Source organism: Apus apus, chromosome 11 (genome assembly GCF_020740795.1).
Source record: "Apus apus isolate bApuApu2 chromosome 11, bApuApu2.pri.cur, whole genome shotgun sequence".
Classification (NCBI taxonomy): Eukaryota; Metazoa; Chordata; class Aves; order Apodiformes; family Apodidae; genus Apus; species Apus apus.
In genome coordinates this window covers 20,178,484-20,205,965 of record NC_067292.1, presented here as the reverse complement: position 1 = coordinate 20,205,965, position 27,482 = coordinate 20,178,484, and the positions used below count along the sequence as shown (strand labels likewise).

The 27,482-nt window shown below is 52.4% G+C and overlaps 3 protein-coding genes across 3 annotated transcripts; all 3 read right to left on the bottom strand.

The window, feature by feature from the left end:
- Positions 1-915: 915 nt before the first annotated feature.
- LOC127389383 (dual specificity protein kinase CLK1-like) lies at positions 916-3,543 on the bottom strand. The gene is made up of 10 exons (XM_051629802.1): positions 3,444-3,543; positions 2,980-3,046; positions 2,731-2,847; positions 2,428-2,594; positions 2,258-2,351; positions 2,044-2,174; positions 1,816-1,898; positions 1,587-1,666; positions 1,232-1,322; positions 916-1,143 (listed from the first exon to the last, which is right to left on the bottom strand). The coding sequence occupies exons 1-10, from the start codon at positions 3,541-3,543 to the stop codon at positions 916-918; spliced, it is 1,158 nt and encodes a 385-aa protein (XP_051485762.1).
- Positions 3,544-16,918: 13,375 nt separating this feature from the next.
- LOC127389382 (dual specificity protein kinase CLK1-like) lies at positions 16,919-19,546 on the bottom strand. The gene is made up of 10 exons (XM_051629801.1): positions 19,447-19,546; positions 18,983-19,049; positions 18,734-18,850; positions 18,431-18,597; positions 18,261-18,354; positions 18,047-18,177; positions 17,819-17,901; positions 17,590-17,669; positions 17,235-17,325; positions 16,919-17,146 (listed from the first exon to the last, which is right to left on the bottom strand). Exons 1-10 carry the CDS (start codon positions 19,544-19,546, stop codon positions 16,919-16,921), a joined length of 1,158 nt encoding a protein of 385 aa, XP_051485761.1.
- Positions 19,547-24,162: 4,616 nt separating this feature from the next.
- Positions 24,163-26,789, bottom strand: LOC127389381 (dual specificity protein kinase CLK1-like). The gene is made up of 10 exons (XM_051629800.1): positions 26,690-26,789; positions 26,227-26,293; positions 25,978-26,094; positions 25,675-25,841; positions 25,505-25,598; positions 25,291-25,421; positions 25,063-25,145; positions 24,834-24,913; positions 24,479-24,569; positions 24,163-24,390 (listed from the first exon to the last, which is right to left on the bottom strand). Exons 1-10 carry the CDS (start codon positions 26,787-26,789, stop codon positions 24,163-24,165), a joined length of 1,158 nt encoding a protein of 385 aa, XP_051485760.1.
- Between the last annotated feature and the right edge of the window lie 693 nt (positions 26,790-27,482).

The following is a 27,482-nucleotide window of genomic DNA, read 5'->3' as shown; positions in this document are numbered from 1 at the left end:
TCCCGGCAATCCTGCTTCAGCAGGGCAGCTGCACTAGATGATCCCTGACAATTCTGGCATTCTTCTGGGAAATGGTTCCTTGTGGGCAGTAGGGAGGCCGTGGGCTCTGGCAGATGTCAGGGAGGGAGAAAGGAGAGGGTGGTTGAGTCAGTGGAAAACACAGGGAACTGAGGAGTGAAATGTGGTGCTGAAAGAGCTGGTAAATTGTGTGCACCCCGTGTGGAAAGAGCAAAGAGCAGGTGCTCCCCGACCAGGTAACAAAGCGATGGGGCTGCATGAACTTGAAAAGGAGGAGGGAAAAAACCCAAACCAACAACAGCAATAAAACCCACACACAACCAGAAAACACGAGAAAGTTACACTTCAGGATTAAGGCTTTAACTTTCCTCCGGGACTCATTCTGTATATTGAGAAGGGGTCTGGGTGGCAGGGACCCATCTAAAATCCAGGCTGGGAAGAGGACTCTTTCTGTTGTCTGGCCGTCCTGGAAAAGGTCTGTCTGGGATTTTACCCATCTGTAAACAAGAGGTGTAGCCAGTCCTGTCGGGAGTGGGGCTGAGAGTATTTCAATGTTCCTACCTAAGCTACCAAGTTTCAAGTCCCAGCGCAGCAGTGGAACAGCTGGAGGAGTTGGGGGGTGTGCAGTGATCCAGGCCTCAGGTCAGTGTGACAGGGCAACGTCTTGTGTGTTACAGGTACTGGAATTCTCCCTGTGGAGACCACTCAGCAGCAGGACAGAGTCCTAGGACACCTGTGCACCTTTCAAAGTGCCACTGTCCCAAGACCTTCACGCACGGAGGAAACACAACCAAGTCCATCACTGTCTTTTTCTCACTTCAGTTTTATTCCAACAGCTGCAACAAACTACACTACCCAAAACATCCTAACACCAAAGGGAACATGAACAAAACAACTCTATCCAACAAACATCCTATACTTTCTCCGCTTCTTTGGGGGAAGGACTCCTGGGTCAGGCTCCCCAGCTCCAGAAGGCAGCAGCCTTTTCTCCCGTCTCAGGGGCAGGAAGAAAGGGTGTTTCAGGGCTTCTCCCAGAGTAATTCGCTCTGCTGGGTCGTAACGGAGCATCTTCTCAATCAGATCAAACAGGTTCTCGTGGTCGTCTCCGTCGTTGGTCATGAATGCCTTCATGAAGAACAGAACAGCTGTTTGTAATGGTGTCATTGCATGTCCAGGTGCTCTCCCCAGCAGCCTTTCCCCTCAGCCCTCTTACCTTCAGGGGCTTACACCACCGGGACACGTATCTCCCAGCAGAGCTTCGCTCGTCCAAGTGCACCCGGTCCTGATGGAAATATCCGCGTTTCCTGAAACAATCAGACCACAGGTTGTTACTCAGAGGTGCTTTTTGTCCCTGCACTAGAAGCAGTTTATCAGCATGTTGGTCGGCATCTCGGGCATGAGCTGGGAAGATTCCACAGGAGTGGCCAGTTTGGGAAACAGACCAAAGGATGAACGTGAACGTATTCAAATTCTCCTTTTTTTTTTTTTCTTTTTAAATTTCCATGAAAGCAAATCTGAAGGTATTTCAATGGAACTCTATCCGTCCAGGTATGGAGAAATGGAATTACCTGCTTTGCTTTATCATGTCACTTGGCAAAGGCCCCAGGATTCTCTCCATCATTGCCAGGTGTTCTTTGTCTTCATTGACCTGAAGGGAAATCAAGACAGACATTGTTGTTCCTTCTCAGCAGGAGTGATCAAGAACCACACAATGACCTTCCTTCAGTGTGGCTTGTCACTTGCAAATGTTCATGGGGCCAGCCTTCCTGCCAAGCTGGCTGGCTCCTAGTTGCCTACCGGAAAGATTGGGGATCCCAGGTAGTACTCCAGGAGAATACATCCTATGCTCCAGACATCGCAGGGCTGTGACCATCCCAGGGCTGTGAAAAGACCCAGAAGGCTCACGTTTATAGCAGGCTGCAAGCGAGTCAAGAGCTCCAGCAAGAAGGGCCACACTTCTGTAGCACCTCTCAATAGGCACCAGGAGTCTCAGGCCAAAGCTGTGCCCAACAGACTCCTACTGACCTAGGATGACTTCGGGAGCTCGGAACGGTCTCGTGGTCACCACCGTGCTGTGATGTTCATCGTCACGTGTGGTGCTCCCAAAGTCCCCAACCCTGATGTCGGGATGCTTGGGTCTGCGCTCTTGACACTTCTGCAAGGAAACAAGGGGAGGCTAGTGCCCAAGGGAAGCCAGAGGATGGCTGAGGGCAGGTGGGGAAGAGGACGGCAACTTCCCAGGCTGGGATTGTACTCCTCCGTGGAGTCAGACGACGCCAGCAAGATGTTTTCTGGCTTCAGGTCTGTGTGCGTCAACTTGTTGACGTGCAAAACTGCAAGGGGACAATGCTTGTTAGCAAATACCACAAAGAAAAGCTAGCAAAGCAAGGCAAAAAGAAAGATACTTGCAGTTGACAGCCTGGCAGATCTGATAGGCCATCTGCCTGATGTGGTCCAGCCTGAAGGGGAGGAAGCCATTCTCCTTCATGAAGTCAAAGGTGCTGAGCCCCAGCAGCTCCAGCACGATGCAGACGTGGCCACGGTGTTCAAACCAGTCTAGCATCCGGACACAGTGCCTGCAGAAGCAGCAAAAGGCAGCAATTGCAGCAGGCAGTGGTGTCACGCTCTGCTACGTCCATGCTGTGTTCCCAAAGCTCCGTGTGTCCCAGGCAGCTGAAAGCCAGAGGCCAGGACAAGGCTTTGTGCACTCACTGTGTGCTGCTGGGGTCCAGGGCACGTAAGTAGCGCAGCACTCGGACTTCTGCAAAGGCTTCCTCAGAGCTCCCATCAGCCTCCTTGATGATTTTCACAGCCACATGCCTGCCCTGCCTGGAAAGACAGGTTTTTAACTGCGCTTAGAACATGGAGGAGATTTTTACCTAAGGATCCTGAGCACTTCCTGAGCCACACTCTGAGAGCATCAGCCAGGAGAACTGTGTGTGGTTACTTCCAAAGACTTACTCCTTGTGATCGATGCACTCCACAACCTGTCCAAAAGTCCCCTCTCCCAAAGTAGCAACGACTTCATCTAGAAAGAACACAACTGTCAGTCACACAACTTGTATAGTTACTCAGGTATTGAGAAAACAAGCCAACACACAAAAATGCAGCAAACAAACAGCACAAGTAGGTTCCTCTCAACTGGGCCTCGTTACATGGAAAATCTCCAGTTGGAGAGATGTTACTGGACAACTCTCCTCAAGGCACATTTACAGGGAACTCAATCCAGTAGCTCCATTAGCTGCATTTACTGTATTTTTGGGGGGAAAGGAGGAAAAGAAAAAAGAAATGTACAGAAAAGGAATAACGATCTCTACCCCCAAAGACAGAAAGTCCAGACAGAAGGAAAAGACTTGCAAACCCCACCCACATCTTATGCTGGCACAACTGATTCTATCTGAAAAGTTAATGCTACTGTGCTGTACATCTTGCACAGAGGATGTCTCCTGTCTGACAGATGGGGTGACCCTGGCAGTTCTCCTCCACGCTGTTGGATCCGCTCCTTGGAGGGCTTGTCAGGATCATCTAGGCAATGAAGAAACACCAGGGCATTCAGGTCAGAGCAGGAAATTCAGTTGGCAGGGAGATGCTGGGCCATTCAGATACAGGCCAGGCCACCAAGGGTTGGCAGGAGCCATTTCAGGTTCACTCCCCGCCAATGCACGGGGCACACGGTGTGTGTTGCAGGACAAAAACAGGGCACGGGGCACATTCCCAGGGGAGATCCTCCAAGTGGCAAGGCAACACCAAATTGCAACACAATTGCTTTTCTTTGCAAAGATTGGTTCACTGCATTTTACTTTAGGATCTCAGTGCCCATGACTTTTTGTTGTGTGCTGAGTCTTGTCTTTCCTTTTGGAATTACCCACCCCACTCGGAGCCGATGAGTTGCTGCTGTGAGGCCCAGCAGCCCATCCCTGATGGTTCTGGGTTTCTGAAGAGGCACTGCAAGAAAAGCATCACATCAACCTCAGTCCAATCATTCCAGTTCCACTATCAAGACAGCCTTTTGTTTTGAGCTGTCAGAGGTCTCTCGTGAAAGATCTCCAACTCAAACACAACTGCACTGTCAGATGACCAAACGAGAACAAGAAATTCTCTTGTCCAGCCAGAACAGTGCTGGGATGCCATGATGCTATGCACTTGCTGCTGTCAGAAGTGAAAAAGGATTTACCTGCCAGGCAGGTCAGAACCACCAAGTCTGCAGCGCTTGGCCTCCTGTGCACTGCCTGACAATGTCCTCTTCCTCTTCAGAGGGCTCTCGCACCAGCTGGGCTGCGCAGTTTCATCCAGAGCCCATTCAAAAGAACGCATTGGCCTGGAATGCTGCATCTGGACCAGAGAGATTTGGCTCTTGGAATGACATCCCACAGAGACACAGTTCCCTCCAAGCCACAAATCACCACATGAACGCTCTCATGGAGATTCTCTCTTTCCTCTACTACCCCATTTTTGTTTCTTCTCTGCTCTTTCTTCCACCTTACTATTGGATTCAAGAGCTTTTTTCAAAGTCAACACTTTTCATAGGGGAAGCAAAGCCAATAACCTGCTTCTGCCCAAAGACTTGAAACAGAGTCTCGTGGCTCAGTCCCCGGACACGTGCTGCCTGTGCTCCTCCTGCAGAGTGGAAACACAAAACCACTCGCCACACGTGTCCTTCACATTCCCTTCCCAATAGCCAAGAGCTGCCAAGAACTCTGGAAGATGAGGAACCTCATATTGAACCAAACAAAGAGATAAATTCTAACCCTCCTTTAAGAACAACTGCCAGGAGACTGCTTTTGGTGGGGAGTTGCTCAGTCATCATGGGTTTTTTGCCCTTGCTTATAAAGCCTGTTCCTTGTCTCTCTGCTTCCCTGCCTGGTGGTCCTCATGACTGCACCTGATGATCTTAAAGGTCTTTTCTAACCTAAATGCTTCTATGTTTCTACGACCTTTCAGTAGCTTTTAATCACGTTTTCCAGCCCGTGCAGAACATAAATGCCCCCTGTAAAACAACCTTCCTAAACGCAGCTCTTCAAGGAAGCGCACGGATCAGTCTCGATCCCCACAGGATGCGAAAAAAAGCCCCAGCCCTCCCCCAGAACTCACCCTTGCTGCCTCTGCTGCTCCTGCTGCTTCACACAGGGCACCTGAAGCCACGGCCACCACTCTCTCCTCCCCGTGCCTTCCTGCAGCCCCTTCAACCACCACCTCTCTCCACAGGAGCTTCCAGCAGCTCAGCCGCCTCTCACCTCAGGAGAGCAAATCCAGCCTCTGGCTGAAACTTGCCTCTGCAAGGCACACACACCAAAGGCTGCCAGGCTGCCACCTCATAATCTCAGAGCCGTGGGCTTGGAATCATGGGGTCTTGGCAGAGACCATGAGGGTCCATGGGAGGGAGCATCTAGTCCAAGCCCGAGTCTTCCATCAAGAACATGGGCCAAGGCCTGAGCCAGCCGGGCTGTTCATGGTGGAGCTGCACTTGCCTGGGCAAGGGCCGGCAGCAGGATGCCTCTCTCAAGTGCCTTTCCCACTTTAAGGGCCCAGGGCACAAAGCTTCATCTCTAAGCTCCAAGCTTTATGCTTTGTAGGTGTTAAGACTCATTCTCATGGCCCCGAGTGTTAGTTTGAGGCCCCAAATCTGATTCTGAAGTCTCCTGTCAGGCCCCATGTTAGGATCTGCCATTTCAAGGTCTGAATCTGCCTCAACCATCCCACCCACCCATCAGGTCCTCCTGGATCTGGAGGGAGCAGATGGAACTCATGGAACTTCTCCGACGGGTCCCGAGGTGGAGGGCACCCACAGCACAGGTGGAGCCAGCCCATGCCCTGTGTGACCAGGTGTCCCACCAGCACGGACCAGCCTGGGCACCCAGTCCCTCCCACTGTCACTGCCCTGCCAGGGTGTGCCCAGCAGAGCTCCTATTTATAAGAAAGCCTCATTGCCACAAGCTGCTCTCTGAGTTTCCCTTGATTCTTCTGCCCAAGGAGCAGATCCTACAAGCACAGGGCATGGTGGGACCAAGAAGCCCCTTGGCCACAGGCACAGGTTTCTCCAGGCCAGCAGAAGCTTCTCACCACCCTCACACCAAAGAATTTCCTCCTCGTGTCTCACCTCAATCTCCCTCTGCCAGTTTTCATCCATCTCTCCTTGTCCTCTCCCTCCCTGCCCTTGTCCCAAGCCCCTCCCCAGCTTTCCTGGAGCCCCTTCAGGCACTGGAAGGTGCTCTAAGGTCTCCCTGGAGCCTTCTCTTCTCCAGGCTCAACACCCCAACTCTCCCAGCCTGTCTTGGGGCCTCCAGACCTGGACACAGTTTCCCAGGTGCAGTCACACAGATATGCACAAGAAGCCCAAAACCAATTTGTACCAGGTTCTGCAGTGACTCTTCTGGCAGCTCAGTGGTTCAAGTCAGCTTGGTCACCACTAGACAGTCAGGTTGGTCTTTGTATCTCCTGAGCTGGTTTTGTTTTGGATAAGAATTAGGGAGGCTTTCCATCCTCAAAGCATCAGGCTCCCCACTTCTCCATGAGGAGCTCTCCCATCCTGTACTTGTGCCATTCCAACACCCAGGAGGAGTGGTTCCCATAAACATGGTCTCTCCCAACCCATGTGTGATCTCTAGGCAGAGCTGCACCCTTAGTTCATCTCTAACACCTCACTTCCCATTCCACTTCCATCCTTCAGAGTATAGACTCTTCCCTCTGCAGACCAAGGATGTGAAGGTCTCTCCTGCCAGACAAGAGGTAAATCCCACCTTTCATTTGGAACTGAGATTGGCTTTGGACACAAAGCAATGGATGTTCAGCAGGATGGGCTGTTGTCCTGAGTCCCCTCTGCTCTGCTTGACTCTACTAGACTCCACTTGAGTTGACTCAACTCTAATTATGTTTCCTCCTGTCCTGTCCTGTCCTGTCCTGTCCTCTCCTCTCCTCTCCTCTCCTCTCCTCTCCTCTGACCCACCACACCTGGAAACAGAAACCTGCTGAGCAAGGAGAAGATCTGGAGGCTGACCCTGCCTGAGGGTCCAGCACAGTGAGATGGAACAACCTCAGCACTCCAGAAAGTCCCACTTCCAAAGGTCTCCAGCAAGTCCTTTGGCATTTTGAGCATCCCCATGCTCAGACTGCTGTGGGCAGGGCTGACAATGGGGCTTGGATTTCTCCCAGCGTGGTGGTTGTAACCCAAAAACCTCTTGCCCAAAGGTGAGAGACAGCTAAAAGGTTGGGCAGAACCTACCTGATCATGGGCCATGCTCTTGCTCCAGCCAAGAAAAGTCCAGACAAGACCTTGGAACACCTGATGCCACAGGCTCCTGTGTGACTTAGGTCCTGGAGTAAAGTGTTCTCTAAAGGATCCAGGACCTGGCAGTATCAATCTTCTTAGTTGGTGCCCTTGAATAGCCATAACGAGACTGTTCCTGACATCTCAGATACAGGTTGGGTGGAGAATGGAGGGAAAGCAGCCCAGAGGGGAAGGACTTGGGGGTGATGGTGGACGAGAAGCTCAACATGAGCCAACAATGTGAGCTGGAGCCCAGAAACCAACCATGTCTTGGGCTGTGTCACCAGCAGCGTGACCAGCAAGGTGAGGGAAGGGATTGTCCCTTCTGCTCTGCTGAGACCCCCCTGCAGGGCTGGGGCCAGATCTGGAGCCCCCAGAGTAAGAAAGGCATGGAGCTCCTGGAGAGAGTCCAGAGGAGGCCACGGAGATGATTGATGGGGGGGCTGGAGCAGCTCTGCTCTGGAGACAGGCTGGGAGAGTTGGGGTGTTCAGCCTGGAGAAGAGAAGGCTCCAGGGAGACCTTAGAGCACCTTCCAGTGCCTGAAGGGGCTCCAGGAAAGCTGGGGAGGGGCTTGGGACAAGGGCAGGGAGGGAGAGGACAAGGGGGAAGGGATGAAAACTGGCAGAGGGAGATTGAGGTGAGACATGAGGAGGAAACTCTTTGGTGTGAGGGTGGTGAGAAGCTTCTGCTGGCATCTGCTCACCCTGGACAAGGAAGACTGACCCTGGCATGTCCCAGCAGAGGGACATGAGCGGCCACTGGCACGACCCACGGGCAGGGAGTGACAAACAGAGGCTCCAGGTCAGCTCTGGCACACAAGGTGCATTTTAATAAAAATCATTCTGTCAATGTCCAGCAGAAGGTCCATGTCTGGACCACATTTCCAGTCCATTTCCATCAGCTTCCTCACAGTTAAAACCCCCCCCAGCCCCGACTTGAAGTTCTCATGCGAAGCGTCAGACGCTGGATCCAGCAACACTGAGACAGACCCGACGTTCAGGGCTGTGTGAGCTCCATGGAGCTGGCCTTGTCCCACGGGGAGGACCTGTCCCCTCTGCAGGCCAGGAGGAGGCTGGAGCTCCAGCAGCTGCTGCTCCGGGGCTGGCTGGGACCTGCCAGCACCTCCTGCCCCGCGCTGCTCCAGCCGAGCGTTTCATACCTGAGTTTGGAGTGAGCAGCAGGAGGACACGGGCTGGCTGAGGACCTGGGGCTGGCAGCACCCAACACCTTGGGGATGAGAGCTTCAGGGGCCAGCAGCCTCCTCCAGCCACGGAGCACCTGCCCAGGTCAGGCCCAGGGAGGAGAATCCCACTCGAAGGGCTGTGCAGAGTCCTTGCTCTGGAAGAGTCACCACACTCGTGCTTTTTTAAAATGTTCTTGACAATCCTGCTTATCCCCAGAGCTGCTGCTGCTGCTTCTCCAAGTTGGAGCTTGAGAAGCCCATCCTGCAGCCCCCCGTGCTCCCTCCTGGGGGAGGGAGGCAGCTGAAGCAAAGGGGTCACTTCACTGGGGGCTGGACCCAAGTGGAGGGACGGGAGGAAAGGTGTGTTCCTGGCCAGGGGAAGGTCAACAAGGAGCAGAGGTCTCCGTGGCCCCCAGGAATGTTTCGGTGGTGATCTGAGTGCAAATCATACACAGGACTCAGAGGGAGAGTTAAGGGTCCCTCTTGGAAACAGACCAGCTGGTGGGACATGTGCTCCTCAAGCCTGGATGAACCCTTGGCTTTGGTGGGCAGCTCAAGGCTGCAGGCTGGGAGCTCCAGTGTGGGACATGGGGACAGAGCTGCCATGGTCACTCATCCATCCCCTGCCACCTCTTGATGATGAAGACCTAGTGCTTCCTCTGGGGGAAGCCTCCAGGCTCTCAACCACTCCCTTTTCCTGCCCACATCTGCTGGGGCTCCCCACGCACAGCCTGCCAGCTCTGCCACCAGCCTGCCAACCTGCCCAGCAGCTGGGACGTGGCTCACAGCCAGCTTGGGGCTCCCAGGGAGCTGCTGGGCTGCAGCTCCCCCATCCCCTGCTCTTCTGGGCAAGCAGAAGGCTCTCAGCAGCACCCAGCATGTGTCCCCTGACATGTCTCCCTCCAGCTCTTCTGCAGAAACATTTGCAGACACATGTACAGCCCAACACCAGCTCTCCACAACAGACCTACTCTCCTCTGCATCCACCCCCAGGCTGCTCTGACATGGGCAGGGCTTGAAGGGAGTTGCTCCTTCTGCAAAGGGGACTCCCAGGTGCACCAGGACCACCTCTCCAAGGAACATGGTCCTTCTCTCACACTATGACCAGCTCCACAGGGACTCACTCTGCCCAGGACTGAAGCACGATGGACCTCTCCACCCTGTGGGACAGCTGCAGACTGCTCACTGCTTCTTCATGGACACAGCTGCCCCAGCCCATGCTGTGCACCCTGTGGCTTCATGGCATCCAGCTGCTGCCATGCAGCCTGGCTACCATGGTGAGCCATGGGTGACCTCAGTCCATCCCAGCACAGCAGAAGGAGCTCGAGACTCGTGGCTCAGCAAGACGTGCTACGTGAGGATGAGGACATGGAAGCCCAGCAGCACCACAGCAAACCAACGAGGGTGGCTTTGCTGGAGAAGGAGACAGCTCATCATGCCTGAGGAAATGAGAAATTCAGTCCCCAGAGTCACCCAAGCTCTGCCTGCTCCAGCTGTTCCAAGGAGCCTCCAGAACAAAGCTAATGAAAGAACCGTAACGACACCTTCGTAAGACGCTGCACAAATGGGGCAGCCTGAGGACAGGCAGAGATGTCACTGCAAAACCAGAGGGACTAAGGAAGCAGGGGAGAAACCCCAGGTGTAGGCAACCAGGAGGAATGATCCTCCCAAAGGGGCCCCTCTCCCACACACCTCCTGGTGTCCAGATCAGGTCAGGATGTTGGGAAGGGAACCAGGTCCAGCCCCAACACCCACAGAGCAATCAGCTCTGGGACACCCGGGGGACTGCAGAGCAGCCACTGGACAACCCTCCCCAACAGCTGGTGCCATGGACCCAGTGCTTCACCTGGGAGCTCCCCCTCCTTTCTGCTGGCAAAGGATGAATATCTAAGCAGGCTCCACAAGAAGAGCAGAGGAGCTGCAGCCAGCCCAGCTGATGGCATCCTGCACGGTGACAAAACCCCACAGCTGGTGGTCACCCGAGTGGGACAAGACTGGGATTGCAGGAGGCAAAGGAGCAAGAAGGGAGACCTGGTAGCAGGAAGGTTTCCCAGGACAAACTGGCTCTAAGAACACATCTGAGGATGCAGGGGAGAGGCTGCTGCCCTCCCTGCTCCACCAAGCAGGAGAGCTTGACCAAGGGCTCAACCCTCCAAGTCTTGAATGAGCTTCTGTTCCAAGCCTGCCAGGACGGGAGCGCAGAGCAGCAAGAGGAATCGTCTGGAACAAGATGGTTTCAAGAGAAACAAAGGAACAAGATTTGGCTCCCCTGGGGCAGGAGAGATGTCCACAAACTGGAATGTAGCCAGCAGAGGCCACTGAGATGGCCACGGGATGGACCACAAGACAGATGAGGTGGATACACCTCTTGAAACCCTTATCCCAGCTACTCCAGTGCCTCCAACTCCTGAGCTGATCCCTCATCTCACTCTGAAGTCCTTGGTCTCTTCTCCCAGACACAGGACGAGAGGAAATGGCCTCAAGTTGCCCAGGGAGGTTTAGGTTGGATCTTGGGAACTTCTTCTCCCAAAGGTCTGTCAGGCCCCAGCCCAGGCTGCCCAGAGCAGGGGTGGAGTCCCCATCCCTGGAGGCATTTCCAAGCCCTGGAGATGTGGAGCTGAGGGACACGGGGCAGGGGTGGCCTTGGCAGGGCTGGGTCAGTGGTTGGACTCAAGGATCTTAAAGGTCTTTTCCAACCAAAACGATTCAGTGACTCTCTGTGGCTGCCCTCACTCAGCACCTGTGGGGACAGCACAACCCTTGTCCATGGTGAGAAAAGCCTGGAGATGCAGTTCAGCTCCATGAAGCTCTTTGCAGAACCCCTGAAGGTCACTTGACCAAGGCGCTGGGCCTGGAGGTCCCACAATGTTACCAGGCAGGGCCCTGGGCTCACATCCACAGCCCCTGATGTGCAGGGCTGCAGGCCACCAGCCCTGAAAGCAGATGTCCTCCAGGTCCCTGGGCACTGCTGCCCTTCTGGGAGGCCCTTGCAGCCAGGCTGAGTTGAGGAAGGCAGGTGGTTGGTGTCCAGAGCACACAGCTGGATGGGGCCTCCTCTTGCAGCTCCCTGGTGCTGACACTGGGCTGAGGAGGGGAGAGCTGAGACCCTCTGAGTGGGCAGGCAGGGCAGAGCTGCAAGAGGTTTAGTTGTGGCAGCACTTCACACGTCCTGGGCAGGATGTCACATCCCAGCCAGAAAGCTTCTCCTGGGGCTGTGTGGAGAAATGTTCCCTGGGAGCAGTGTCTGCTGTGGTCTGGATACTCCTCCTGCAGGGTCTCCAGTCAGCCCAGCAGAGCCACTGACATGTCAGCCTCCTGTGATGAAGGGGAGACCTTGTCACCCTCACCAAGGCATGGGAAGCCAGCAGCTTCTCCTCCAGGTGACACAACCCTTCCCATGGCTTTCCTGAAGGACTTGTAAGGAACCTGTGTCTAGTGATGTTAGTTAATACTTTGCAAATCGTGACAGCCTAAAGAGCCAGAGACATCCCGGTGACAGGACCAGGCCTGATCAACCTGATACTGGACTCCGGAGGAGTTACTTTGTGACCGCTGTGGGACTGATCACCCCGTGGCCTAAACAAGGTGCTCTACAACATTGGCTCCTCCTGTACTCACCTTTGAGTACAGAACTCACTGAAGTAACAAGAACTTGTTCAAATTTGGGGGTTTTCTAAATGATTTGCTTCCTTTGCTTTTGACAGAATTAAAAATTGGGTGTATGTTTTAATAACTGTAATTATCCTTTTCCTTTCACTGTTTTAAATAAGGTTGATAAGAAAGGAATGTTTGTTGTTGTTGTTATTTGTTTTTGTTTGTTTGTTTGTTTGTTTTCTAACTGTGGCTCCTCGAGGTTGTATCTTTACTCTGCCGGCTCAGACACTATGGGGAGATCTATGACCCCCTGTAGGAGGCTGAGCTAGACAGACAGCAAAATTCCTGCTCTTCTTCCCTTCTCTTCCATCCATGGCCGACGTCCAGGGAGGACTCCGTCCATCCATCACCCTCGACCCCCAGGCTCCAGCTCTCTTGACCCTCATCACTCTCCGCTTTTCTCCATCAGCAGTCTGGAATTCTTTAGAACCGTTTGCAGCTGGGAGGAGGGGGGGACGAAATAAGAAGCTTTTGTACACGTTTGAACATCTTTGTATACGGTTGTACATATTTTTTGTATTATTGGTGTTTGATTGAAGTTGTGTGGTTTGGTTTTTGGTCCAGCAGGGGCTCTCTGCTTTTCTCTCTCTCTCCTTCCCTACCTGGGTGGGAGGTGGGGGGGATCGGGAGCGTTGTTGTTGGGCCTGAGTCAAACGGTGACATATATCATTGTATATTATGTTTGGGAATTGTTCCCTTGTTTGTTATTACGGATTATTATATTTTATTAGTAATTTTATATTTACATTTGCTTTTACACCCGAGGAGGGGAAAGATCTAATGTGAGGAAAGGGTTTGGACAAGAGCCTGGTCCACACATAGATACTAATGGACAGTAAGGACACTACATAATTGCTGCCTTAAAAGCCACGGGGTGAGATGTAGGGAACGCTCCATCTTCTCTCCCCCCACATAAGACTAAACAAAATGCCTTTCAAGCCAGCAAAGCCAGAGTGGAGCCTTTTTACTGATTTAGCCAAGAACAGAATGGAACAGGCCTCTTGCTCTAGCAGATAACTCCACAGCAAGAAAAACAGCACAAGGGTCACGATAACTGGCAGAAGAATGGACAACAGGTTAAAGATGCCTCTGACAGAGCACGTACCTGGCCAGTGCTAATTGGCTAATTTGAACAGTGGTACCACTCGAACAGTGATTTCTGATCTATAGAAGAGGGCAAGATCCGCAGGCCGGGGCTCTCTCTGCCTGACCGGGACGAGACCCTGCTGCAGCACCTGGACCTGCCTGGAACGCCAGCCCCGCTGTCCGGAGGGGCCGAGAGGGAAGGGGGGCACCTGTGCCCGCTCCCCGGGACCTGCCTGCCCAGCCTGAACCAAACCGGACCCAAGTAGGAGCTTGCCCAGCCTGCGTTTGTCATCTGCTTCGGGACTGGAGCCGTGCTTGGCGCAGCTGCTGCTGCTGGGAGGGGTCGCCCCGGTTCCCGGGAAGGCCCCAAGAATCTCCTGCCGAGCCTGCCAGCGCATCCCGGGAACCACGGCTGCGGAAGGAGGGTAAATACACACACACACACTCACACACACACACACACACACACACACACACACACACACACACACTCTCACTTTCCTGCCGGGCTCAACTCCTACCCTTGCACTCCATTGATTTTACACTCTTCCTCAAAGTGTGCCTTTAATAAGACCGTAGTGCCTTTGAATCCCTTTTCCAATATACACCTAGAACACCTCTCCTGCACCTTGATCCCTCAGTTTGTCTTGACCCTTAATAAACCAATTAATTCATAAACTAAACATTGGTCTCAGTAGCAATTTGTGAGCGTGGTGGGAGGGTGTTCTGATCTACCCTCTAAGATACGGTCCCACAGTGGCCGTTTCTCTGCGAGAGGCGAACGCCACGTGTGACCCTCGGGCTCATTCCCAAACCTCTCCACATTGGGGGGGGAAGTCACGGAAACATCCTGACAGCCGGGAGCCCCCCAGTACCAGCCCGCGACACTTGGACATACTCTAGAGAGGTGAGAGGACTGCAGGCTGGAAGCAAAGAGGAGCTTTCAGGCACGTGAGCTGCTCCTCAGAACTGAAAGAGAAGCCTCAGATGTACAAGGTGAATTCTCCACACGAGTTGATGGAATAAAAACATCTCCTCCTTCTCCAAACCTCCTGCTGCCTGTTTTCTAGACCACTGAGCTCCAGCCCTGCTTCAAAACCTTCACCACCAGCTCTGCCAACCACCTCCAACACCCTCTGCATCTCTGCTGCCACAGGCCACCTGCACCCCTGCTCTGCCTGGAGTTCAGACCTCGCACTCCAGCTGGGAATGACTTGATCATCTTAGAGGTCTTTCCCAACCTTAATGATTCTAAATCCAGCCTGCAAATGCAGCAAGTCCTTCAGACTCTGGGCCATCACCTTCCTTTCCTCAATGGCACACAAGTTCTCCCTCAGCTTGAAGCCTGGGCCCAGGACAACCTCCATTTTAAGGGTCAACTTTAAGACAACCTGCTCATCTTCACTCACCCTTCCAAAAAAAAAAGAAATAAAAAATAAAAAACCCCCACAAAACAGCAATAAAATGCACCTTGGGTCTGAGCTCCCCTGGGTCCTCCCCAGAGCTACTGAGCTACAACTCATCTGGTGCAGAACTTGAGCTCCTCTCACGTGGCCAGACTGACCCTGAGGCCCAACAAGGCAGCCAAGGCTGCAAACGTGGGGCCTCACCACATCCACGTAGACACTGAGGAACAGGCAGAGGGTTTGAAAGCCAGAAGCTTGGCAGCACTCAGGTCCCTCGTCCCGACACATACAGCAGCAGGGATGCTGGTCCAACCTCCTTGGAGGTTACTCACCCACGGATCCTCCTGGCTCCTGCTTTTGGACCTGAAACTAAAAGAAGCTTCTGAAGAATCCTGAAGGAAACTGGGCTGCTCCCTTCTGGCCAGAAGAGACCTCCCAAAGGTAGCACTGAGCCTGACCCAGCACCTGCCCATGGCACGTGGAGGGGGAGCACAGCCCAGTCTTCTCCAGACCCTTCCCAAGTTCAGAAGGCCTCCCATAGATCCGGGTCATGGGGGGTCAGTAAATCCTGGCATGATTGGGTCTGAGTGACAGAGCCTTGGAGAAAAAGGGGCATTTGCCACAAATCCTGAGAGCTCAACAAAGCAGCACCCACAGATGGTTCCTGCAGGCTGATGGGACCTGATGCCACCAGCGCAGTGTGAGATGACTTTGAGTTCACCAGCCCTGTCCCTCCAGCTGCTGCCACAGCTGGATTCACTTATTTCTCAGGGCTGTGAGATGCTTCTACAGCGCAGCCACCACCAGAGGCCATGGCAAGTCTTCTGCTCTTCCCACTCCCACTGACAAGGCTTTGAGAGCCTTGGGCACGTTGAGAGGTGGGCACCAAGGACCAATCTCCTCGGATTCCCCGTGCCAGGACCTGCCTCACCAGGTCTCCTGTGGATGGCTGGGACTGAGACTCTGGGCAATAAATACATCGTTAACTTTGTGGAGGTGGAAGAGACCTTTTTAATAAACAGGATTCAAATAAAATTAATTAAAAAAAAACAAAACAAAACATCCCTCTGAGCTGCCACTGCGAGAAGAGTTCAAGGAGCCAGCACAGAAGATGACGCTGCATGTGCATGATGGAGGGAGGAGGGAAGAAAAGAAGAAGCTGTCACCAACTTGATGAGCTTCCTCAAGTAAATCAGCAGAAACCAGCTCAGCCAAACTCTCCAGCTCAAATACTGGTGGATCCATGAGAAACAGCTCAAATCAAAGCCAAGAGAAATCCCTACATGGGAAGGACCAGCGGGAACAGCGAGTGTCGCTGGAGCCGTGGCAGGAGACAGGGAAGATCTGCCCGTGGTTCCTGGGGTCAGGAACAGCCAATGTCCTTGCCCAGGCAGCCTGTGTGTGTGTGTGTGTGTGCTGGAGGGGGTGGCAGGGGGGTCGGGCTATGGACGAGGTGGTGGTGCAGGGTGGCAGGGGTGGAGAACAGAGTCCTAGGACACCTGTGCATGAGTCCAACAGGAGCGGGGAAGAGTAATGACACGACAACCAATATGGTCTTACCTCTCGTTCCACTTCATTGCCAGTTTGTCTGATACTTAAATACTCTAAGTTGCTGTCCACATGGCTGTGCATGTGGACAGACACCTCATTTAATTGGCTAAGCATAACGGTTCACGTGTCAGGCTTCATTTTGCTATTGGTTGTGACTACATGTGTTACAAGCACTATTTTGTGACATCCTGCAGTTTTCTCATCCATCTTCACGTCCTCCCTCGGGCGCCCAGCCAAGATACACTTCCTCATTCTCCCAAGACTAAAGATAATCTTGTTGCAAACAACATCAATTGTTAGTTTCATACTTTGCTGTTAGAGCAAGGATTGTCAAGCCCTCCCAGGCTCCTGAAATCATGACCCTGCTGTATCAAAAATTCCTCCACAGATTGGGGCTCAGAGTATTTAAGTGTTCCTACCTAAGCTACCAAGTTTCAAGTCCCAGCGCAGCAGTGGAACAGCTGGAGGAGTTGGGGGGTGTGCAGTGATCCAGGCCTCAGGTCAGTGTGACAGGGCAACGTCTTGTGTGTTACAGGTACTGGAATTCTCCCTGTGGAGACCACTCAGCAGCAGGACAGAGTCCTAGGACACCTGTGCACCTTTCAAAGTGCCACTGTCCCAAGACCTTCACGCACGGAGGAAACACAACCAAGTCCATCACTGTCTTTTTCTCACTTCAGTTTTATTCCAACAGCTGCAACAAACTACACTACCCAAAACATCCTAACACCAAAGGGAACATGAACAAAACAACTCTATCCAACAAACATCCGATACTTTCTCCGCTTCTTTGGGGGAAGGACTCCTGGGTCAGGCTCCCCAGCTCCAGAAGGCAGCAGCCTTTTCTCCCGTCTCAGGGGCAGGAAGAAAGGGTGTTTCAGGGCTTCTCCCAGAGTAATTCGCTCTGCTGGGTCGTAACGGAGCATCTTCTCAATCAGATCAAACAGGTTCTCGTGGTCGTCTCCGTCGTTGGTCATGAATGCCTTCATGAAGAACAGAACAGCTGTTTGTAATGGTGTCATTGCATGTCCAGGTGCTCTCCCCAGCAGCCTTTCCCCTCAGCCCTCTTACCTTCAGGGGCTTACACCACCGGGACACGTATCTCCCAGCAGAGCTTCGCTCGTCCAAGTGCACCCGGTCCTGATGGAAATATCCGCGTTTCCTGAAACAATCAGACCACAGGTTGTTACTCAGAGGTGCTTTTTGTCCCTGCACTAGAAGCAGTTTATCAGCATGTTGGTCGGCATCTCGGGCATGAGCTGGGAAGGTTCCACAGGAGTGGCCAGTTTGGGAAACAGACCAAAGGATGAACGTGAACGTATTCAAATTCTCTTTTTTTTTTTTTTCTTTTTAAATTTCCATGAAAGCAAATCTGAAGGTATTTCAATGGAACTCTATCCGTCCAGGTATGGAGAAATGGAATTACCTGCTTTGCTTTATCATGTCACTTGGCAAAGGCCCCAGGATTCTCTCCATCATTGCCAGGTGTTCTTTGTCTTCATTGACCTGAAGGGAAATCCAGACAGACATTGTTGTTCCTTCACAGCAGGAGTGATCAAGAACCACACAATGACCTTCCTTCAGTGTGGCTTGTCACTTGCAAATGTTCATGGGGCCAGCCTTCCTGCCAAGCTGGCTGGCTCCTAGTTGCCTACCGGAAAGACTGGGGATCCCAGGTAGTACTCCAGGAGAATACATCCTATGCTCCAGACATCGCAGGGCTGTGACCATCCCAGGGCTGTGAAAAGACCCAGAAGGCTCACGTTTATAGCAGGCTGCAAGCGAGTCAAGAGCTCCAGCAAGATGGGCCACACTTCTGTAGCACCTTTCAATAGGCACCAGGAGTCTCAGGCCAAAGCTGTGCCCAACAGACTCCTACTGACCTAGGATGACTTCGGGAGCTCGGAACGGTCTCGTGGTCACCACCGTGCTGTGATGTTCATCGTCACGTGTGGTGCTCCCAAAGTCCCCAACCCTGATGTCGGGATGCTTGGGTCTGCGCTCTTGACACTTCTGCAAGGAAACAAGGGGAGGCTAGTGCCCAAGGGAAGCCAGAGGATGGCTGAGGGCAGGTGGGGAAGAGGACGGCAACTTCCCAGGCTGGGATTGTACTCCTCCGTGGAGTCAGACGACGCCAGCAAGATGTTTTCTGGCTTCAGGTCTGTGTGCGTCAACTTGTTGACGTGCAAAACTGCAAGGGGACAATGCTTGTTAGCAAATACCACAAAGAAAAGCTAGCAAAGCAAGCCAAAAAGACAGATACTTGCAGTTGACAGCCTGGCAGATCTGATAGGCCATCTGCCTGATGTGGTCCAGCCTGAAGGGGAGGAAGCCATTCTCCTTCATGAAGTCAAAGGTGCTGAGCCCCAGCAGCTCCAGCACGATGCAGACGTGGCCACGGTGTTCAAACCAGTCTAGCATCTGGACACAGTGCCTGCAGAAGCAGCAAAAGGCAGGAATTGCAGCAGGCAGTGGTGTCACGCTCTGCTACGTCCATGCTGTGTTCCCAAAGCTCCGTGTGTCCCAGGCAGCTGAAAGCCAGAGGCCAGGACAAGGCTTTGTGCACTCACTGTGTGCTGCTGGGGTCCAGGGCACGTAAGTAGCGCAGCACTCGGACTTCTGCAAAGGCTTCCTCAGAGCTCCCATCAGCCTCCTTGATGATTTTCACAGCCACATGCCTGCCCTGCCTGGAAAGACAGGTTTTTAACTGCGCTTAGAACATGGAGGAGATTTTTACCTAAGGATCCTGAGCACTTCCTGAGCCACACTCTGAGAGCATCAGCCAGGAGAACTGTGTGTGGTTACTTCCAAAGACTTACTCCTTGTGATCGATGCACTCCACAACCTGTCCAAAAGTCCCCTCACCCAAAGTAGCAACGACTTCATCTAGAAAGAGCACAACTGTCAGTCACACAACTTGTATAGTTACTCAGGTATTGAGAAAACAAGCCAACACACAAAAATGCAGCAAACAAAGAGGACAAGTAGGTTCCTCTCGACTGGGCCTCGTTACATGGAAAATCTCCAGTTGGAGAGATGTTACTGGACAACTCTCCTCAAGGCACATTTACAGGGAACTCGATCCAGTAGCTTCATTAGCTGCATTTACTGTATTTTTGGGGGGAAAGGAGGAAAAGAAAAAAGAAATGTACAGAAAAGGAATAACGATCTCTACCCCCAAAGACAGAAAGTCCAGACAGAAGGAAAAGACTTGCAAACCCCACCCACATCTTATGCTGGCACAACTGATTCTATCTGAAAAGTTAATGCTACTATGCTGTACATCTTGCACAGAGGATGTCTCCTGTCTGACAGATGGGGTGACCCTGGCAGTTCTCCTCCACGCTGTTGGATCCGCTCCTTGGAGGGCTTGTCAGGATCATCTAGGCAATGAAGAAACACCAGGGCATTCAGGTCAGAGCAGGAAATTCAGTTGGCAGGGAGATGCTGGGCCATTCAGATACAGGCCAGGCCACAAAGGGTTGGCAGGAGCCATTTCAGGTTCACTCCCCGCCAATGCACGGGGCACACGGTGTGTGTTGCAGGACAAAAACAGGGCACGGGGCACATTCCCAGGGGAGATCCTCCAAGTGGCAAGGCAACACCAAATTGCAACACAATTGCTTTTCTTTGCAAGGATTGGTTCACTGCATTTTACTTTAGGATCTCAGTGCCCATGACTTTTTGTTGTGTGCTGAGTCTTGTCTTTCCTTTTGGAATTACCCACCCCACTCTGAGCCGATGAGTTGCTGCTGTGAGGCCCAGCAGCCCATCCCTGATGGTTCTGGGTTTCTGAAGAGGCACTGCAAGAAAAGCATCACATCAACCTCAGTCCAATCATTCCAGTTCCACTATCAAGACAGCCTTTTGTTTTGAGCTGTCAGAGGTCTCTCGTGAAAGATCTCCAACTCAAACACAACTGCACTGTCAGATGACCAAACGAGAACAAGAAATTCTCTTGTCCAGCCAGAACAGTGCTGGGATGCCATGATGCTATGCACTTGCTGCTGTCAGAAGTGAAAAAGGATTTACCTGCCAGGCAGGTCAGAACCACCAAGTCTGCAGCGCTTGGCCTCCTGTGCACTGCCTGACAATGTCCTCTTCCTCTTCAGAGGGCTCTCGCACCAGCTGGGCTGCGCAGTTTCATCCAGAGCCCATTCAAAAGAACGCATTGGCCTGGAATGCTGCATCTGGACCAGAGAGATTTGGCTCTTGGAATGACATCCCACAGAGACACAGTTCCCTCCAAGCCACAAATCACCACATTCACGCTCTCATGGAGATTCTCTCTTTCCTCTACTACCCCATTTTTGTTTCTTCTCTGCTCTTTCTTCCACCTTACTATTGGATTCAAGAGCTTTTTTCAAAGTCAACATTTTTCATAGGGGAAGCAAAGCCAATAACCTGCTTCTGCCCAAAGACTTGAAACAGAGTCTCGTGGCTCAGTCCCCGGACACGTGCTGCCTGTGCTCCTCCTGCAGAGTGGAAACACAAAACCACTCGCCACACGTGTCCTTCACATTCCCTTCCCAATAGCCAAGAGCTGCCAAGAACTCTGGAAGATGAGGAACCTCATATTGAACCAAACAAAGAGATAAATTCTAACCCTCCTTTAAGAACAACTGCCAGGAGACTGCTTTTGGTGGGGAGTTGCTCAGTCATCATGGGTTTTTTCCCTTGCTTATAAAGCCTGTTCCTTGTCTCTCTGCTTCCCTGCCTGGTGGTCCTCATGACTGCACCTGATGATCTTAAAGGTCTTTTCTAACTAAAATGCTTCTATGTTTCTGCGATCTTCCAGTAGCTTTTAATCACGTTTTCCAGCCCGTGCAGAACATAAATGCCCCCTGTAAAACAACCTTCCTAAACGCAGCTCTTCAAGGAAGCGCACGGATCAGTCTCGATCCCCACAGGATGCGAAAAAAAGCCCCAGCCCTCCCCCAGAACTCACCCTTGCTGCCTCTGCTGCTCCTGCTGCTTCACACAGGGCACCTGAAGCCACGGCCACCACTCTCTCCTCCCCGTGCCTTCCTGCAGCCCCTTCAACCACCACCTCTCTCCACAGGAGCTTCCAGCAGCTCAGCCGCCTCTCACCTCAGGAGAGCAAATCCAGCCTCTGGCTGAAACTTGCCTCTGCAAGGCACACACACCAAAGGCTGCCAGGCTGCCACCTCATAATCTCAGAGCCGTGGGCTTGGAATCATGGGGTCTTGGCAGAGACCATGAGGGTCCATGGGAGGGAGCATCTAGTCCAAGCCCGAGTCTTCCATCAAGAACATGGGCCAAGGCCTGAGCCAGCCGGGCTGTTCATGGTGGAGCTGCACTTGCCTGGGCAAGGGCCGGCAGCAGGATGCCTCTCTCAAGTGCCTTTCCCACTTTAAGGGCCCAGGGCACAAAGCTTCATCTCTAAGCTCCAAGCTTTATGCTTTGTAGGTGTTAAGACTCATTCTCATGGCCCCGAGTGTTAGTTTGAGGCCCCAAATCTGCTTTTGAAGTCTCCTGTCAGGCCCCATGTTAGGATCTGCCATTTCAGGGTCTGAATCTGCACCTTTAGGATCCAGACAGGCATCCTGAGGGTCCAAACCCTCAGGTAGAGACTCTAAGGCCCTCTTCCTGGGCTGAAAGCCCAGGGATTTTAGCAGTGGGGGGGAGAGCTGTGAGGTGAGGATAAGAGCCTGAGGAATAGCTAAATGCTTTTTAACATCTCCAAGTTGTTGATACACCAGGAGGCAGTTACTTGACAAACAGATCTGCCACAGCTTTAGAAGGTGAAGTGCTCAAGACTACCTATTTGTGCATTTATGGTGAAACAATCTGCCTGCACAGATGGCCAGTGGCAGCTGTCATAAGCTGTATTGCAAACCAGGTGACACACCATTGCTTTCCCCCCACAGCGGCCGTTGAAGAATCATCGGAGGGCCCGAAAAGCATCCCAGTTAAAAATGAAGTCCTTGCATTCTGGGTATTCTCTGGATCTTCATAGAAACAGCATCAGGGTCTTACCCTCCCACCGACTGTAAAAAGCTAGAGGTGATAAATGAAGAAGAAAAGAGGGCAAGAGAAATAAGAGATCAGTCCTAGTAGTCAATGTTGTTTTCAAAAATGGACCTGCCAAAAGTAACCAGAGATCAATGTCTACCATCTCTTTCAATACCTGGAGTTAGATTCACAGATAACATGCCCAGACCAAATGCCACTTTTCAGCACAAAAGGAAACTGGAAGGCAGGAGGAGGTGTCCCCTCCACCTTCTCTTTGAATGCCTGCAGACCTGCCTGGGTATCAGCTGTAGCACTGACAAGGAGGCAAGATGAGAAATAGCCACTCGTTATTGCAAACTCCTCAGCCACATTAGAACAATTGCCTGACAAGGTACGGTCCTTCCCAGACACCAGCAAAACTCAAATGACTGCTTCCCTCTTGCTAACCAGACTTCTGGAGCAGTGTCATGGAAAATTCTATCCAGACCATTGTGCAGGAAGATATTTCTGCTCACTGCGACTTACAAGCTGTCAGGAAATGCCATCAGTGATGTCCCCAGGTCCTTCCCTGGGCACTTGGCAGCTGCTCTGCCCCAAGCCTGGAGCGTTGCGGGGTGTTGATGTGAGCCAGGGGCAGGACCCGGCCCTCGGCCTCCTGTGCCCAACGGGCACTGACAGGAGCCAGCGGAACGGCTGCACTGGAAGCAAGGCTTGCAGCTCTGTGCCTCTGGAAGCTTTTCCTCTCCTGGCTGCCAAAGCGCAGCACAAAGGGAGCTGAGCAGCCTGCAGCTTCTCCCACAGCCCTTTCTCTCCGGCAGCAGCCGCAGCCCCCGGGCCCAGGCGGCAGAGCAGCCCCCGGCGCGGCTCTGGCCCTGCTGGCCGGGCTCTGCTCCTGGGGCCTCTCTCCTCAAGGCTCCAAACAGCCCAGAGGGGCTCATCCCTGGGCTCTGCTCCTCAGCTCCCCGCTCGGTGCCCAGGCCCATCAGCAGTGGGCAGGCAGAGGGTTTCAAGGTGGCTGCTGCTGGCAAGGAACAGGCTGCGCCCACAGAGCTTGTGGAGTCCTCCTCTGGAGACAGAGCCTGCCTGGATGCAGCCCTGTGGGATGTGCTCCCGGCAATCCTGCTTCAGCAGGGCAGCTGCACTAGATGATCCCTGACAATTCTGGCATTCTTCTGGGAAATGGTTCCTTGTGGGCAGTAGGGAGGCCGTGGGCTCTGGCAGATGTCAGGGAGGGAGAAAGGAGAGGGTGGTTGAGTCAGTGGAAAACACAGGGAACTGAGGAGTGAAATGTGGTGCTGAAAGAGCTGGTAAATTGTGTGCACCCCGTGTGGAAAGAGCAAAGAGCAGGTGCTCCCCGACCAGGTAACAAAGCGATGGGGCTGCATGAACTTGAAAAGGAGGAGGGAAAAAACCCAAACCAACAACAGCAACAAAACCCACACACAACCAGAAAACAGGAAAAAGTTACACTTCAGGATTAAGGCTTTAACTTTCCTCCTCGACACAATCTGTATATTGAGAAGGGGTCTGGGTGGCAGGGACCCATCTAAAATCCAGGCTGGGAAGAGGACTCTTTCTGTTGTCTGGCCCTCCTGGAAAAGGTCTGTCTGGGATTTTACCCATCTGTAAACAAGAGGTGTAGCCAGTCCTGTCGGGAGTGGGGCTGAGAGTATTTCAATGTTCCTACCTAAGCTACCAAGTTTCAAGTCCCAGCGCAGCAGTGGAACAGCTGGAGGAGTTGGGGGGTGTGCAGTGATCCAGGCCTCAGGTCAGTGTGACAGGGCAACGTCTTGTGTGTTACAGGTACTGGAATTCTCCCTGTGGAGACCACTCAGCAGCAGGACAGAGTCCTAGGACACCTGTGCACCTTTCAAAGTGCCACTGTCCCAAGACCTTCACGCACGGAGGAAACACAACCAAGTCCATCACTGTCTTTTTCTCACTTCAGTTTTATTCCAACAGCTGCAACAAACTACACTACCCAAAACATCCTAACACCAAAGGGAACATGAACAAAACAACTCTATCCAACAAACATCCGATACTTTCTCCGCTTCTTTGGGGGAAGGACTCCTGGGTCAGGCTCCCCAGCTCCAGAAGGCAGCAGCCTTTTCTCCCGTCTCAGGGGCAGGAAGAAAGGGTGTTTCAGGGCTTCTCCCAGAGTAATTCGCTCTGCTGGGTCGTAACGGAGCATCTTCTCAATCAGATCAAACAGGTTCTCGTGGTCGTCTCCGTCGTTGGTCATGAATGCCTTCATGAAGAACAGAACAGCTGTTTGTAATGGTGTCATTGCATGTCCAGGTGCTCTCCCCAGCAGCCTTTCCCCTCAGCCCTCTTACCTTCAGGGGCTTACACCACCGGGACACGTATCTCCCAGCAGAGCTTCGCTCGTCCAAGTGCACCCGGTCCTGATGGAAATATCCGCGTTTCCTGAAACAATCAGACCACAGGTTGTTACTCAGAGGTGCTTTTTGTCCCTGCACTAGAAGCAGTTTATCAGCATGTTGGTCGGCATCTCGGGCATGAGCTGGGAAGGTTCCACAGGAGTGGCCAGTTTGGGAAACAGACCAAAGGATGAACGTGAACGTATTCAAATTCTCTTTTTTTTTTTTTTCTTTTTAAATTTCCATTAAAGCAAATCTGAAGGTATTTCAATGGAACTCTATCCGTCCAGGTATGGAGAAATGGAATTACCTGCTTTGCTTTATCATGTCACTTGGCAAAGGCCCCAGGATTCTCTCCATCATTGCCAGGTGTTCTTTGTCTTCATTGACCTGAAGGGAAATCCAGACAGACATTGTTGTTCCTTCTCAGCAGGAGTGATCAAGAACCACACAATGACCTTCCTTCAGTGTGGCTTGTCACTTCCAAATGTTCATGGGGCCAGCCTTCCTGCCAAGCTGGCTGGCTCCTAGTTGCCTACCGGAAAGATTGGGGATCCCAGGTAGTACTCCAGGAGAATACATCCTATGCTCCAGACATCGCAGGGCTGTGACCATCCCAGGGCTGTGAAAAGACCCAGAAGGCTCACGTTTATAGCAGGCTGCAAGCGAGTCAAGAGCTCCAGCAAGATGGGCCACACTTCTGTAGCACCTCTCAATAGGCACCAGGAGTCTCAGGCCAAAGCTGTGCCCAACAGACTCCTACTGACCTAGGATGACTTCGGGAGCTCGGAACGGTCTCGTGGTCACCACCGTGCTGTGATGTTCATCGTCACGTGTGGTGCTCCCAAAGTCCCCAACCCTGATGTCGGGATGCTTGGGTCTGCGCTCTTGACACTTCTGCAAGGAAACAAGGGGAGGCTAGTGCCCAAGGGAAGCCAGAGGATGGCTGAGGGCAGGTGGGGAAGAGGACGGCAACTTCCCAGGCTGGGATTGTACTCCTCCGTGGAGTCAGACGACGCCAGCAAGATGTTTTCTGGCTTCAGGTCTGTGTGCGTCAACTTGTTGAGGTGCAAAACTGCAAGGGGACAATGCTTGTTAGCAAATACCACAAAGAAAAGCTAGCAAAGCAAGCCAAAAAGACAGATACTTGCAGTTGACAGCCTGGCAGATCTGATAGGCCATCTGCCTGATGTGGTCCAGCCTGAAGGGGAGGAAGCCATTCTCCTTCATGAAGTCAAAGGTGCTGAGCCCCAGCAGCTCCAGCACGATGCAGACGTGGCCACGGTGTTCAAACCAGTCTAGCATCTGGACACAGTGCCTGCAGAAGCAGCAAAAGGCAGCAATTGCAGCAGGCAGTGGTGTCACGCTCTGCTACGTCCATGCTGTGTTCCCAAAGCTCCGTGTGTCCCAGGCAGCTGAAAGCCAGAGGCCAGGACAAGGCTTTGTGCACTCACTGTGTGCTGCTGGGGTCCAGGGCACGTAAGTAGCGCAGCACTCGGACTTCTGCAAAGGCTTCCTCAGAGCTCCCATCAGCCTCCTTGATGATTTTCACAGCCACATGCCTGCCCTGCCTGGAAAGACAGGTTTTTAACTGCGCTTAGAACATGGAGGAGATTTTTACCTAAGGATCCTGAGCACTTCCTGAGCCACACTCTGAGAGCATCAGCCAGGAGAACTGTGTGTGGTTACTTCCAAAGACTTACTCCTTGTGATCGATGCACTCCACAACCTGTCCAAAAGTCCCCTCACCCAAAGTAGCAACGACTTCATCTAGAAAGAGCACAACTGTCAGTCACACAACTTGTATAGTTACTCAGGTATTGAGAAAACAAGCCAACACACAAAAATGCAGCAAACAAGCAGGACAAGTAGGTTCCTCTCAACTGGGCCTCGTTACATGGAAAATCTCCAGTTGGAGAGATGTTACTGGACAACTCTCCTCAAGGCACATTTACAGGGAACTCAATCCAGTAGCTTCATTAGCTGCATTTACTGTTTTCTTGGGGGAAAGGAGGAAAAGAAAAGAGAAATGTACAGACAAGGAATAACGATCTCTACCCCCAAAGACAGAAAGTCCAGACAGAAGGAAAAGACTTGCAAACCCCACCCACATCTTATGCTGGCACAACTGATTCTATCTGAAAAGTTAATACTACTGTGCTGTACATCTTGCACAGAGGATGTCTCCTGTCTGACAGATGGGGTGACCCTGGCAGTTCTCCTCCACGCTGTTGGATCCGCTCCTTGGAGGGCTTGTCAGGATCATCTAGGCAATGAAGAAACACCAGGGCATTCAGGTCAGAGCAGGAAATTCAGTTGGCAGGGAGATGCTGGGCCATTCAGATACAGGCCAGGCCACAAAGGGTTGGCAGGAGCCATTTCAGGTTCACTCCCCGCCAATGCACGGGGCACACGGTGTGTGTTGCAGGACAAAAACAGGGCACGGGGCACATTCCCAGGGGAGATCCTCCAAGTGGCAAGGCAACACCAAATTGCAGCACAATTGCTTTTCTTTGCAAAGATTGGTTCACTGCATTTTACTTTAGGATCTCAGTGCCCATGACTTTTTGTTGTGTGCTGAGTCTTGTCTTTCCTTTTGGAATTACCCACCCCACTCGGAGCCGATGAGTTGCTGCTGTGAGGCCCAGCAGCCCATCCCTGATGGTTCTGGGTTTCTGAAGAGGCACTGCAAGAAAAGCATCACATCAACCTCAGTCCAATCATTCCAGTTCCACTATCAAGACAGCCTTTTGTTTTGAGCTGTCAGAGGTCTCTCGTGAAAGATCTCCAACTCAAACACAACTGCACTGTCAGATGACCAAACGAGAACAAGAAATTCTCTTGTCCAGCCAGAACAGTGCTGGGATGCCATGATGCTATGCACTTGCTGCTGTCAGAAGTGAAAAAGGATTTACCTGCCAGGCAGGTCAGAACCACCAAGTCTGCAGCGCTTGGCCTC